Source organism: Anneissia japonica, unplaced genomic scaffold (genome assembly GCF_011630105.1).
Source record: "Anneissia japonica isolate Jap-2015-1 unplaced genomic scaffold, ASM1163010v1 scaffold2617_len527014_cov191, whole genome shotgun sequence".
In the NCBI taxonomy this organism is placed as follows: domain Eukaryota; kingdom Metazoa; phylum Echinodermata; class Crinoidea; order Comatulida; family Comatulidae; genus Anneissia; species Anneissia japonica.
In genome coordinates this window covers 41,989-55,366 of record NW_022714155.1, presented here as the reverse complement: position 1 = coordinate 55,366, position 13,378 = coordinate 41,989, and the positions used below count along the sequence as shown (strand labels likewise).

The window sequence follows — 13,378 nt, the reverse complement described above, 5'->3', positions numbered from 1 at the left end:
AGATTAATGTTGAAATGAAGAATATATTTCAGTCTAATGTTAGTGCAAAATATCATTAGGCCTTTGTAATCACCGCACGACACGCGACTAACATGGCAACTAACACGCGCGTGGGTAAATCGTCACGTACGGTTTATGGTCTGGTTGCTATGGTTTTTGTGACGTTCAGCGTGTAGGGACGCACGTGCGCCTAGAATGTCGATGCCAGAGTTATAACCTTTGATGTCCCGAGATGTGCGTCCTTTTGTTGAATTACCTTGGTATTATAGTTTGCACTCAAATAAACACATCCGCTCAAATTAGCTTTCGCTTGATGAGTCGAAAAAGTAGTATCCGCTCGTACGTACTGAAAAAAGGTAATTTTAATATCAATTTACTATAGGGACTACTACTGTAGACTGTAGTAGTACTAAATTGATTGGTGTACTGCTAGAGGAAATAGGCCTAGCCATAAGGGCATAGGGCCTAGTAGCACCGGCCTAGGCCTAAACTTCCCTAGCCTAGCCCAGGCCTAGACTAGGCCCTAGGCCTAGAGGCCTACTTCATCATATCTTTTATTACCAATATAGAATAATATTTTATCATAATTTTCACTTACACTTTCGGAATTTGTTTGAGAGACAATTTCAACTTGAATATTATTACTTTTCTCCGTTAAAACAGTCGCCATTTCCTGCTTAAATCAAGCAATCTTCGGTGGGTCTAGCCTAGGCGTACACTTCTTTTCGTTCATGGGACATTTAATTTTAAAAATACACCGCCAGAGCTGACCCTTGGAATTAGGATACATATTGTCCAATCAGAAAACAGTAAAGGCAACGACGACTGTTTATTGTTCCAACATCTCTTTGGTTGTATGCACACCACACAGTGAAATCCACCATACGATGTTTGAACTTTAGCCCTTAGCACATTTGTTTATTTTTATTTCGTATTATGGAAGATGAGTGACGATCAAGAAATATTCTATGTGTGTAGTTGTTACTACACACATAACATATTTTTATCACAGTTCAGTCTCCACGTAACATATATTGATGATGAGACATTCAGCAAAAACTGGAGACAGGTAAGCCTAGCATGTATGATGTAGTAGGAAGGTAGGCCTGCACTCTCTAGCTCTCTAGGCTACTTTTTGCCATCAGCACAACTCCAGAACGGTACACGGAAGCTACAACTCGTGCAGACGGTTGTGTGAGCTTTGCATACACGTGGGCCTAAGCCTAGACCTAAAGCAAACTACTGTAATTATAATACTTGTTTCCACGATCCGTTTTGATTTGCTTCCTTTTCTTCTACTATCTATAGATTCTTAAAAATAAAGGATGTACTTCTGATGAAGCATATACAGATGTGCTAAAACAGGTAAGCTGGTTTACTATTACAGAGTACAGTTGGTAATGAGGCTGACACAGTAGTACTGTATATGTATAAACGTAATAATAATAATAATAATAATAATAATAATAATACTTTAATAATAGTTGAATTTAGGCATAATAATAATAATACTTTAATAATAGTTGAATTTAGGCTAGATGGCATAATAATAAATTAACAGGATGGTTTTAGAAAGTATGTACGATTTTGGCATTTTGTATCTTTGATATATGGAGTTAAGAAAGTTGCTTACGACCTATTGAAGTTTTTCTTAGTTATAAATCAAAATGAGAAAGAAAATCCTCACCAAATGGTAGGCCTACCCTTCCTATATTTCATTACATACAGGATATTCACTGCTTATGGCCCATAATATACAAATGACCAATAGATAGTATTATGCTTTCTTCAAAAATGATGTGAAAGTTTGTGTACCAAGCAAAGCTTTCTATGTAAAACACAAAGAGAGTAGTGATAAAGTGAATCAGTAGATTCTTGGGTATATTCCCACCCTGAGTATTAGCCCATGCACCCTCAACTTTGTCAAATTTTCATAAAAATTGCTCCAACAACTTATTTTGTCATCCAATTAATGCATACCCAAGTATTCATTATTTTTTTTCCTTCAAGGTTAAGACAGAAGTGGAACGTAGAAAATCACTTGGCCATAAATATTTGGAAAGGCGGCAGAAAATTTCAGAAGGCTACACACCTCTTCACCCTAACATTTACAAGTTACAGGTAAAAAAAAGGGACTTTATTAACTTTTTTTTTATTCTGATGAATTAAAGTCAGGCTTCACAGGAAAAATAGATCATATGTATAAAATATAAATATTTTTCCCTCTGGAGCTTGGCTTTAATAATTTTGCATTATTTTTATCAATAAATTCATTAATGAGCCAAACCTGTCTATAGTATTATAATGCACAGGAGGTAAAGCAAAATTAGCACTTTCGAGACTAGTTGAAATATATTTATTCAAAAACTCTGTGTATTTCTTAAAAAAAGAGGTTAAGTATCTTCTATGTTTTTTCAATATTAATCTTGCATTAAGTGATAATAATAGTTTAAGAAACAAATGAAATTGTAAATGTTATAAAAAGAGCAAATCCTAGCATGGGTTGAACACTAATCCCTGGGATTTCAAGGTAAAACCCCCCTCCCCCTCCCACCCCCACCCATTTTTGTCCACAGCTCCAAGTGCACCATGATCTGGCACCTTTTTAAAACCCACACTTCTTTTTTTTCAATAGACATCTTATCTGAGCCCTAAGTTTCTGGAGCTAGTTGAGGTTAGCAAGCAGGACAGTACATCCAAGGAAAACTTACTAAAAAGAATCAATATTGAAAAAGGTTGGAAAACTGATAGATCCTAATCCTATAAACATATGTATAAACGTTTCTAGCATTTCTAGCTGTATTTATTGTGTAATGGAGTGTATCTGGTGGTATTTGAATCTGTTCAACCATGAAGCCTCCGTGGTCTAATGGTTATGATGCCCGCCTTGAGAGCGAGAGGTCGCAGGTTTGAGTCCCGCCAGAGGCATTTCATTACACAATTTCTTTATTCATTTATTTACAGGACTACATTCTTTGAGAGCTATGCTACACGATGTATTATTATGTCCTTTATTCTAACACTGTATTTACCTTCCTTTGATGATTATATCTAGATGTGTATAAGAGACAGATATATATATATATAATTACTATTGTTCTATAAAAAAAATATGCCAATTGCGATTTTGTTCTTGTTTAGGAGAGCGTATTTACTCTTTTCCAATGTTTACTGAGGAATTTTGTCACTTATTTAAAGAAGAAATTGAACATTTTGAGGGCACAGATTTGCCAAAAGGAAGGCCTAATACAATGAACAATTATGGTGTAAGTTTGAACAATTACTGCAATTATTGCATATATAAGTATGAACAAAATTGAATATTATAATACATGTACTGTATTAATAAAAATTAACTACATACAGTATCTGTTATTATTCTCATACAGATTTCTTTCCTTTTTCCCCAGGTTTTGATGAATGAATTGGGATTTGATAAAGATTTCATCACACCTCTACGTCTGAGTTACATCACGCCAATAACTAGACTGTTGTATCCAGATTGGGGTGGAGACTCGCTAGACTCTCACAAAGCATTTGTTGTGAAGTACAAGATAGGGGAAGATTTGTCCCTGAACTATCATTATGATAATGCTGAGGTCACAGTTAACTTATCACTGGAAAGTGATTTTTCTGAAGGGTCGTTGTATTTTGGAGGCATGCGTCATGTAAGTTTACCGTCTTCATGTGCCTTAGACTCCCCTTTAATTGAACACTCTACTCCTTTTATCCACTCCCCATTCATCCACACACCAGCATGATGCTGCTGTGATACACAAAACTTCACTCCTCCCTTTCCACTTCTATCCACACCATTGAATTCCCTCCACATTCATCAACTATATCCCCTCTTGGCCCTTCATCGACCCCAACACCTTCATCCACCTCTTCTTCCAATTGAGTGCAATCTGCATATGTGAAGACTATAGTACATTGGTGGAATGTGATGCGAGTGAGAATAGTTTTACCAAGGAGCCAGTGCTTTGACAGTAGATTGTGAATATTACATTCTCTGGATGTTTGTGAGGAAAGAAAGACATCCTGTGATAGTCCCTACTCTCATTCCTTTACCCCTTTCTGTTTCTCCACCCTACCCCCTCACCCTTCTTTACCATTTTTATTATATTTATTATTGCACAATATTATTTTATTGTTTAAAGGCTTGCAGGTTTGCGAAAATGATAATGAATTGCACTACACCACATTATCTGTGTGGTTTACTGCAAGCATTTATGACATAAATCTCTTTATCTATTTCCATAGTTGCGCCTGGAAGAAACTGAATGCACCGAGTATTGCCACAAACCAACACATGGCTTGATTCATCGTGGTCAACATATGCATGGTGCTCTTCCAATTTCACATGGTGAACGATATAACCTGATCATCTGGATGCGGTCCTCGAGGGTGAGGAATAAATTGTGCCCCATGTGTGATCGAAAACCTCAGCTTATAAAGACAGTTGGTTTTGGAGATGGATTCACAAAAACGGAAAAACAAACAGTGGATGTTTGTTGCGCCTTATGATCTATAATGTCAGATTACGTTGATTGTCATAAATACCGAGGCGGATCTACAAAAAATTATCTAAAATCACCTAGCATATATGCATGGTGTATTTTTTAAGTATGATGCCAAACCCAAATATGGACAATATAATAAATGGCGATTGTAAGTCTGATTCTTCTTCTGATATTTTTAATTTGATTTGCAGTAAGCCTGAATCAACATTTTCGTTATCTCACATCAATATTCGACCTCTAAGTAAAAATGTTGAGGAATTTAAAATATTTTATGAATCATTAGCTCAGAGTAACTTAAAAATTATAGCACTTTCTGAAGTTTTGCAAGTTTTAAATAAAGATTTATACCAGTTAAATAACTATTCATTAGAAAGAGGTGGAAGAGTCAGTGCTTATATACATGAATCATTAAACCATAAGGTTATCAATTATAATATGTCATTCTGATTGTGATAATTAATTGCTTTAATTACTTTGTTTTAATTGGAAAGAATCTTGAAAGAGAGATCAATGATAGACCTATTGACAACCACATGGCATTCCTAATATGTATCCAAATTGCTTATTTCTTTATGGTACAACTGAAGAAGAAGTATACAGATATTTTAATAGGATTAGATAAAAATAAAGCAGTTGGTGTGGACCAAATTAATAATCCTAGCTGCAAATTACATTTCTATACCACTTACATATATAGTTACTGTAATTTATCATTTTCCAGATGCACTAAAAAGGACAAAGGTTATTCCCATTTTCAAAAAAGGATCACCATCTAACAGAGGAAATTATAGGTCAGTCTCCATCTTACCTCATTTAGTAAAGTCTTTAAAGATAGTCAACAAGGAACTTACGTAGTACTTAAACCGATTCGATTTATCCTCATAGCACAAAACTTGCTATTACATTCTTAACGCAGAAATTGTTGGAGAAAATAATTATGACAATGTAGTTTTTGGAATATTTTTAGATTTTAAAAATGCATTCGATACAGTGAACCATGACACTTTTAATAATACAAATTACGGGGATACGGGGATAACCTTTGTTTTATTCAAAGATTATTTAAATAATTAATAGAAAACAGTTTGTTAGTATAAATGGGAATGAATCAAATGAACTCCCACTAACGCGTAGTGTACCACAAGGGTCTGTGTTAGGCCCACGCTGTTTCTTATATATGTAAATGATTGCAATTGCTACTAATTACTTTGACACTCGCCTTTTTTGCAGATGATACCAGCTTATTCAATACCTTATATTCATATGATAATATTCACTTACATTATGTAAATGACCAATTGAAACACATTGTAGACTGGTGTGATTTAAATAAATTAACAATAAATACAAATAAAGCTAAGTATATTATTTTTCGTGGTAAACACGTAGACTTGGTCCAATCAAATGGTGCAATTTGTATAAAAGTAGCACAAGTTGATAGCAGAATCTACAGTTACACATTAAGATAACTCTTGAAAAAAATCTTGCATGGAAAGAGCACATTAATAAGGTAAATAAAAGTATTAGATCTAAGGCAGGCCTGCTTTATAAATTAAAGAAAATTATTCCTTCATCAATTTTGTTACTGTTATATAATTGTTTTGTTTATTTTCAAGTATATTTCATATGCACTTGAGGTCTGGGGAAGTACATATATGACACACTTAAGACCAATACATCTTATTCAAAAAAGAACTGTACGAACTATAGCACATTCAGGCAGATTACCACACACAGCATCACTATTTACAGAATTGGCAATCCTTAACATTTATAAACAACATGAATTTCAATTACTTTTATTTGTTTATGACAGCATTAACACAGATTTCCAAGTTCAACAACTTCTCAATATTTTTCGTCATCACATGACAAGGTCTCAAACAAAGGGGAATCTGACTATTCCAAAATATAAAAGTAATGTGGGACAATTCTCTATTTGGTGCACAGAATCTTGACTGGGACTTCAAGACTACTAACATTTTTCATAAATTCGAAGCCCATGCAGCGTCTCATATAGGCTGTAGGGTTATCTATACATCCATCCAAGTTATTACATGTGGGTAGGATTGAATCATTAAATTATGTTATTGAAATTGGATAGATACATTAATCTGGTTAATTAATATTGGATAGACTTTATTAATCTGTGAGGTTGATTAAATTGACATATTCATCTGGGATAAAAGATTTGATGGGAGCAAACATGAAGATATTGGGATTAACAAACTGTCAGTTTAAGCATGGAGGTATACCTCCATGGTTTAAGGTACACTTAGGCTGAAGCTGTATAAGGAACTGTTAGATCGACTGCATGCATCTGGTCAACCAATTCTTGGTGGTAGGGGTTGAGGATGAGTTCTACACGCTCCTTCCATGCGGCTATCATTGGAAAGTCTTTCAGAATATCCTTGCAAGATGGACAATCAAGTAGTTGTATAATCTGAAATATAATTGTATACAGTATCAGCATTTTATAAAACCCTTGTCAACCAACATATACGACTTTTCGGCTTTTGTTAGTAATAGACCATTCGAATATCAGGACAGACCTACGATTTTCCCAATTACTGTACTATGGCTCATCAACAGTGCATACGTTTTAGCTGCATTTGCTCTATCTACTATAATTATGATTACATTTCAGGCTTGCTCTCCCAATACCAGCTTACTCTCGCTAAATGTCAAATTGAGTACTGTAAGCTTAAGAAATGTCGTAGTATTGTACACTTTAGTTCAGAGAAGCCATAATACTTTTACTCATAACTTTGCAATAGTAAGGTGTCGGGGAGAATAAAAAAAGATATGTATTATTTTCATATTATAGAGACTCTAAAATCGATTAAATAAGTCTTTGAAACCCCGAAATTGTCCTGAATTCCGGGCTATGCCCCCTGGATCACTTCAGAGAGATTTTGAGCGACGCCCGACCACACCCCATTATGGACTTGTCGGGGAGTCCCCTCCATCGAGGACATGGGACCCCTCCCCGGCAGGCACATCTACGGTGCCACCCCTGCTTCTCATTATTGACATCATCATGATTATCAATATCAACACCACATATGTTATATCACCACACACCATCCTTATCGACGTCCATCATCACCATGAACAGTATCTCAGCTTTTTTTTTACTTCTCTTATCATTGGCCGTCGCCCCTTCTTGATTTCCATTTTCTTCCAAGAATTATATCATTCCATTGAAAACATGCTAACTGAAATGTTTTCATACCTCACACAGTGCCATAATATCGGCCACAGAAATTTCTTCACTGCAAACAAACTTCTGATCTTTCAGGAAAATGACTTCGAACTTCTTGAAACTCGTTTTGAGCTCACCAATCTTTCGTTTTAATTCTTCTGGGTCACAAGGCTTTCCAAGCAATATTTCTGAATAAACCTGTTAAACACAATGGTAAGATATTTTAGAAGTCGATATTTGAGAGTTTTACTGTAACATATTGTGTGTGTGACAATCCAAAAATGTCAATTTAGCAGGCATCTTATTCAAATTAGAACATCGTTTTATCTTGGAAAATAAAATACGGTATTTATTCGAATAAACACGAATAAACGCCTCCTCTAAAACCCCCTTTCAATGACGATGGATTTACACCATTATGTTAGGTTTTCGTTTCGGTCATTTTCCTACAGGCGAGGGCCATTTTCAAAGTACAGCTTTTTTTGCCCTGTCACTTAACTGTACCCCTCATAAATTAAATTTAGTATTTAAGTTGCAAGTGAATAAATAAAACGAACTGAAACAATGAACGCCCCGGAGTGTTTATTCGAATAAATACGTCTGTATATTCTTTGATTCGGATATGCGTGTCTGAGCGCTATTATATTATTTTATGTGCGATAGTGAATTAAGTTCTCTGAGCATTATAACAAACTAATGTGTCTATTTAATACGTACCTCTTCCATCATCACGTCAAGACAAGGTGCTCTAAGACCAGTGTGTTGCCAGGCCAGGTAGGCATCTACTCGTGCTCGGGCTTGGATGTCTGCTGGATACCAGTGGTCAGACGTCTTGTATTTTGCCACGAGATACCTCAATATTGCGACACTGTATCATAAACGTCAAGAAACACTTTTGTTAAGCCCATGATAAGGTTTTGAACGGTGACGAGTTCCATTTGAACACTATAGATTGTGTAAAATATTTCTTTTTGCTTAAATTTCGAATCGGAGTTTCCGGTTTGTAGGCTAGACCTAAATTAGTTTTATTCGACCTACTAAGAATATATTAAACGCACTGATTTCCATAAAATCGCTACAACGCTATTGCCGACAGCTGTTGGTGACTGATTGGTTCGTCGAATCAAGGAGTGCGTCGGTGACAGTAATGTATGGAAATCAGTTAACCCACCTTTCACCAAGACAGAAATCGCCGTCTTTGATCGCCGGAACAAGTTGAGCCGGATTAATAAATGTATATTCAGCACTTTTGTGCTCATCTAATAATAAAATAATATATATAATTGGCATCAGTGACAGACTTATGTAAATGCATCAGGAGCATATGGCCTACTTCAATAGATGCGTCTCCGAAAACTGTAATACTGTAGTACAAGTAACTCGTAGGCTACTATCCTCTTATTAGCAATGGAGAAACTAAGCTCATACTGTATGTGCATTAACCACATTTTGCAAAGTACCTAGTTAATATTTTTTTAATTTTTAATTTTTTTTTCATCTTCATAATTTATAACATAGCCTGTGACCTATAAGCCATGGATTTTGTTTGTGTCCCGCTCGTGGGGCACAGCCGCTATATTGGCGACACTACTGCAGGTTCATGAATAATTAAGTAGCAATAGACTGAGTAAGAGTAATTATTGTAAGAGTAAGTAATCGGTCATGTTTCAAGAGGTCATGTGTCATTTTAAGTACATTTCCTGATACGGTAACCGAATCTCCATGTTGATAATTGTTAGCAAATAGAGCCTATTTTTATATATACCCAGTGAATATTCATACACGGTTCACCCGTCTAGCAGAACGTAAGCATCCATATATTTGACAGCATATGCCCTAGTCAATAGTGAGTTGAGTCATGAAAGGAAAGTCTACTGTCTGAGTAGGATGGTTGCCTCTTTTGTTTTAGGGTTACGTGGCATTCACACAGCCTGACGTCGATGATACATTTTTTCTATTGATATACAGTAGGCCTAGGCCTAATTAGATTTTTAACTACCGTACTATAACGCAGTGATGAGACGTTTTCCTGCCATTCACAGATCGAGGCAAAATGACACAGAAGTCGGTCTGCGGGATCGTTAGAAACCTGGCTTAGTGTAAAATTCAGTGAGTGTGTATAACAATTATTAGGCAGGTCATACACTGCAGATACAAATCTTACATTTTTATTGTAGTTATTATTACCTTTCATCAGTTGAATCTCTTTCCCTGTGTATGTGATTCCATTCATTTTACAAAAAAGCAGAATTGCTCTGCATGGTTGGGATAAAATATCGTAGTAAACCGTTAGCGACATCGTGGCTATAGGTAGGCCTATCATGAAATGGGCACAACACTTGAATGTTTAAATTTTATTCGACTAGTGTACACGACCCCTCGAACCTTTGTAATGTTTATTTAGCAGCACGTTTTACGCTGTACTTTGGGTCAAACATTACGCAAATAGCCTGGGTCAGACGACACAAGTCAGCAGAAAATCATACACCCAAATTTGTCAAATTCACCAAAAATACGGTATTGTGTTAGTAGAGTCAGTTTTTACGCATACAACTGTCGGAGTTGCGTTTGTTTGAACCAAAATATGTAAAATACTAATCTCATCTCATCTATTATTTTCATACATTGTGCATTTTACCTCAGCCATCAGGGGTGGATTTAGGGGGAACCCGCCCCCCCCCTTTTTTTTTGGAAAGTAAAAAATTAAAAAAAATAAATAAATGAAAAAGAAAAAAGAAAAGAAAAAATGGATCGCCCAAAACGCCTCAGAGGTTATTTTCCAGCGTCTAGAAAACAACAATTTCGCGGGGACATGCCCCCGGACCGACTAGTGTTATCGCGATCGGCTCCCCTTTCGGGCATTTCTGGATCCTCCCCTGGCCATGGGAAGAAGTTTTAACTTAAAAGTACATTAACTACAGTACTCTCTGCCAGGAAGGTTAAGTATCAACCCTCCTCTGCCAGGGAGGTTTATATATATAACCACACTCCGCCTAGAATGTATCCACCGCCATGTGCAACTGCCTGTCCATTTTCTGCCCGTTTTGTTAGCATCAGTATGCAAATCCTAATAAATGGATCATCATAAAGTTTAGTGGATGGATGTGTCTAAAAGGTGTGAATATATTATTGTAGTAGGCCTACCTTTCATCAGTTGAATCTCTTTCCCTGGGTATGCCGATTTCATTCAATTTACAAAAGCCTTTGAAACCCCTAAATTGTCGAAATTTTCGGGGCTTTTCCCCCAGGACCATTTTCGTAACGTTTTAATCGAAGCTTGACCACGCCCACTTTGCTTTCGTCGGGGAAATCTGGCACCTCGTCGGAGGCACCCCCCCCCCCCCCCCGTCGGGAAAATCCTAGTGCCACCCCTGAACATAACCCTCGAACTTTTGTCACATTCAATAAAATGAACCGGAACTGAAGGATGTTATCCTGATGAATTGAGAAGTACAGCCATAAACTGTCTCACGAAGAAAAACCCTGGATTTGTTTGTAGACTATGTATGCAGCATTGATGAATAAAGGCGGTGACTTCACTACAGAAGACACGGAATCAATATTCTAAACATTTCTTTCGAAAGATAGACACGCTATAACCTTTATACTTGGTGGATATAGGCATACCTACATCTAACACGACTATGGCCACACTTTATTGCACAAAAAGTAAGACGGCATTTCTGAAATTTTCGATTTATTCAAACATAATAATATCTCTTTTATTCTCAGACTATACGCACTGAACAGACTCGCTAAAGTACTGTATGAACCACGACATTTCGAGAGACAGATCCACACGACGAACAAACATTTACACCCTGTATCAAAAAGTATTGAAGTCTTTAAACAATTATTAGCTTTTCACTATTACGGTATACTATTCAATCCACCTTTTCGACAAACATAGTAGTTATAAATTTACAATTACAATATAGCCCTAATTCGACATGGAAACAATGTGGAAAAAAAATCATTATTTAGGCTAATTGTTAATTTGGCCATGTAAAAGATGCTAATTAAAATGCACCTCTTCATCAAATACGGTACTGTCCTTAATTGAAGTGGTTCTCTCTGTTTTCGTAACCATACGCAGATACCTCTCAGCATGCGCGCATTGAAGGCTTCACACTGAGTAATGGACCTTTCTGGAGTGGCATTCAAGTTTTAAACTTGACCGAGCAGGGCTGGTCCTGCAAGTGCACTTATCGTCCTAAACGCTGTTGGTTCGTGTCATATAGGGCCTGTGGTGGGACATTAAAAAACAAGGGGCAGGGCTAGCGGAAAGGTCCATTTAGACGTCGATGTAGAGTTTTCTGTAGGCGTCTAAATTACTCAAATGTGAACCGAGTTTAAATAGGACTGAGCGGTATCATAGTAAATTCTTCTCTTTCTATCATCTCCTTAAGTCTCAACTATTAGTTAACAATGTTGTCCAGGTTGTCGACTGAGGCCTATCTATCAGAAAGCCACTGTTTACCTAAGAATTAGCGACAGCTTGCATCTGGTCAACCAATTCTTGATGGTAGGGGTTCAGGATGGATTCTACACGCTCTTTCCATGCGGCTATCTTTGGGAAGTCTTTCAGGAAGTCTTTGCAAGACGGACAAGTCAGCACTTGAACAATCTGAAATTTTTGAACATTTGATAATACCTTTTCACTTTGGTTGCATGTTTTTTTTTTGTCTGATGTATTTTTATTTATAAGGTATGCCCATCGGATAAACTATACAATTACAATATACAATGACAACTTTAACACTCAATCGGTTATTTAATAATATTTTGGCATTCCTCCTAGCTTGATTTCTCCTTATTTCACCGTACAAGTCAAAGGCCATTTCTGTGTACCTAACTTAACGCTTAGATATTTGTAATTTTTTCCATACCTCGCTCAATGCCATAATATCGGCCACTGATATTTGCTCACCGCAAACGAACTTCTGATCTTTAAGGAAGATGGTTTCGAACTTCTTGAAACTGGGTGTGAGTTTACCAATCTTTCGCTTTAATTCTTTTGGGTCACATGGCTTTCCCATCAATACTACTGCAAAAACCTGATGTGCAAAATAAAACAAGATGTCAGAGGTGATATCATATAAACACACATGGGTGTTGCACTAACCATCAGCTTAGAGGGACAGATCCGTTTGTCAAAGTCAAATGATGCCATAGAAGCTTGTCAGCACAATGGATTGGATTGGATTTATTCGGTGTAAACACCAAAGATAGCCCACGAAAGTCTAGAAAAAGACTTATTTCCAGTAGGGTCCTTCTGGTGGTGATTGGGCAGTACACCGGGAGACAATCCCCTACTATTTTCCGAAGAGTTTACTGCGTTCTTTAACGTGCACATGGCCCATAAATGCATACGGGACCAACGGCTTAACGTCTCATCCACTATTATAACTTGTATTTCAGCGCTCCAGCTGAAATACAAGAAGAGGCAGCGATGGGAATTGAACCGGGGACCTAGGGATCTCCACGGTTCAGCGCACACACAGATTAGCCGACTGCTCAACTCAGAAGGTCACATCCTCCTTATTATTAATGGAATAAAATAAAAATGTATGGATTTTAATTGAAATAAAGATAAAACTTACACCAAAAAGCCCTAACTATTTCTTTCAGTACCGGTACTTCTATATGT

At 36.7% G+C, this 13,378-nt stretch overlaps 4 protein-coding genes across 5 annotated transcripts in view; 1 reads left to right on the top strand and 3 right to left on the bottom strand.

Moving 5' to 3' along the window:
• LOC117108898 (unconventional myosin-XIX-like) overlaps nt 1-777 on the bottom strand; it is a 15,467-nt gene extending 14,690 nt beyond the window's left edge. The window contains exon 1 of the mRNA XM_033251076.1: nt 599-777. Within this exon, the coding sequence (XP_033106967.1) occupies nt 599-670 (72 nt within the window). The 5' untranslated portion in view covers nt 671-777. The remainder of the gene's footprint in view (nt 1-598) is intronic.
• A 48-nt stretch (nt 778-825) lies between these two features.
• On the top strand, nt 826-6,100 carry LOC117108895 (2-oxoglutarate and iron-dependent oxygenase domain-containing protein 2-like). The gene is made up of 7 exons (XM_033251072.1): nt 826-1,069; nt 1,309-1,365; nt 2,011-2,121; nt 2,636-2,735; nt 3,142-3,266; nt 3,411-3,668; nt 4,264-6,100. Exons 1-7 carry the CDS (start codon nt 944-946, stop codon nt 4,525-4,527), a joined length of 1,041 nt encoding a protein of 346 aa, XP_033106963.1. The 5' UTR covers nt 826-943; the 3' UTR covers nt 4,528-6,100.
• Nucleotides 4,688-11,208, bottom strand: LOC117108896 (glutathione S-transferase theta-3-like). 2 transcript variants are annotated; one of them, XM_033251074.1, is made up of 5 exons: nt 10,873-11,208; nt 8,900-8,987; nt 8,446-8,596; nt 7,759-7,926; nt 4,688-6,966 (listed from the first exon to the last, which is right to left on the bottom strand). In XM_033251074.1, the coding sequence occupies exons 1-5, from the start codon at nt 10,913-10,915 to the stop codon at nt 6,799-6,801; spliced, it is 618 nt and encodes a 205-aa protein (XP_033106965.1). In that variant the 5' UTR covers nt 10,916-11,208; the 3' UTR covers nt 4,688-6,798. The 2 variants fall into 2 exon arrangements, with proteins under 2 accessions (XP_033106965.1, XP_033106964.1); XM_033251073.1 differs by lacking the exon at nt 10,873-11,208 and adding an exon at nt 9,916-10,386.
• Nucleotides 11,209-11,408: 200 nt separating this feature from the next.
• Nucleotides 11,409-13,378, bottom strand: part of LOC117108897 (glutathione S-transferase theta-1-like) — a 4,543-nt gene continuing 2,573 nt past the window's right edge. The window contains exons 4-5 of the mRNA XM_033251075.1: nt 12,618-12,785; nt 11,409-12,355 (exon numbers count right to left, since the gene is read on the bottom strand). Coding sequence (XP_033106966.1) covers nt 12,209-12,355; nt 12,618-12,785 — 315 coding nt within the window. The 3' untranslated portion in view covers nt 11,409-12,208. The remainder of the gene's footprint in view (nt 12,356-12,617; nt 12,786-13,378) is intronic.

Bases quoted from the DNA above. Each gene is read 5' to 3' on its own strand.
- LOC117108895 (XM_033251072.1), top strand. From the start codon at position 944: ATGAGTGACGATCAAGAAATATTCTATGTGTGTAGTTGTTACTACACA. The intron at 1,366-2,010 runs GTAAGCTGGTTT...TTTTCCTTCAAG, and splicing joins ATACAGATGTGCTAAAACAG to GTTAAGACAGAAGTGGAACG. The intron at 3,267-3,410 runs GTAAGTTTGAAC...CTTTTTCCCCAG, and splicing joins ATACAATGAACAATTATGGT to GTTTTGATGAATGAATTGGG.
- LOC117108896 (XM_033251073.1), bottom strand. From the start codon at position 10,051: ATGATAGGCCTACCTATAGCCACGATGTCGCTAACGGTTTACTACGAT. The intron at 8,988-9,915 runs GTAATAATAACT...TTTTATTATTAG, and splicing joins AGAGATTCAACTGATGAAAG to ATGAGCACAAAAGTGCTGAA. The intron at 6,967-7,758 runs GTATGAAAACAT...ATTATATTTCAG, and splicing joins ATATTATGGCACTGTGTGAG to ATTATACAACTACTTGATTG.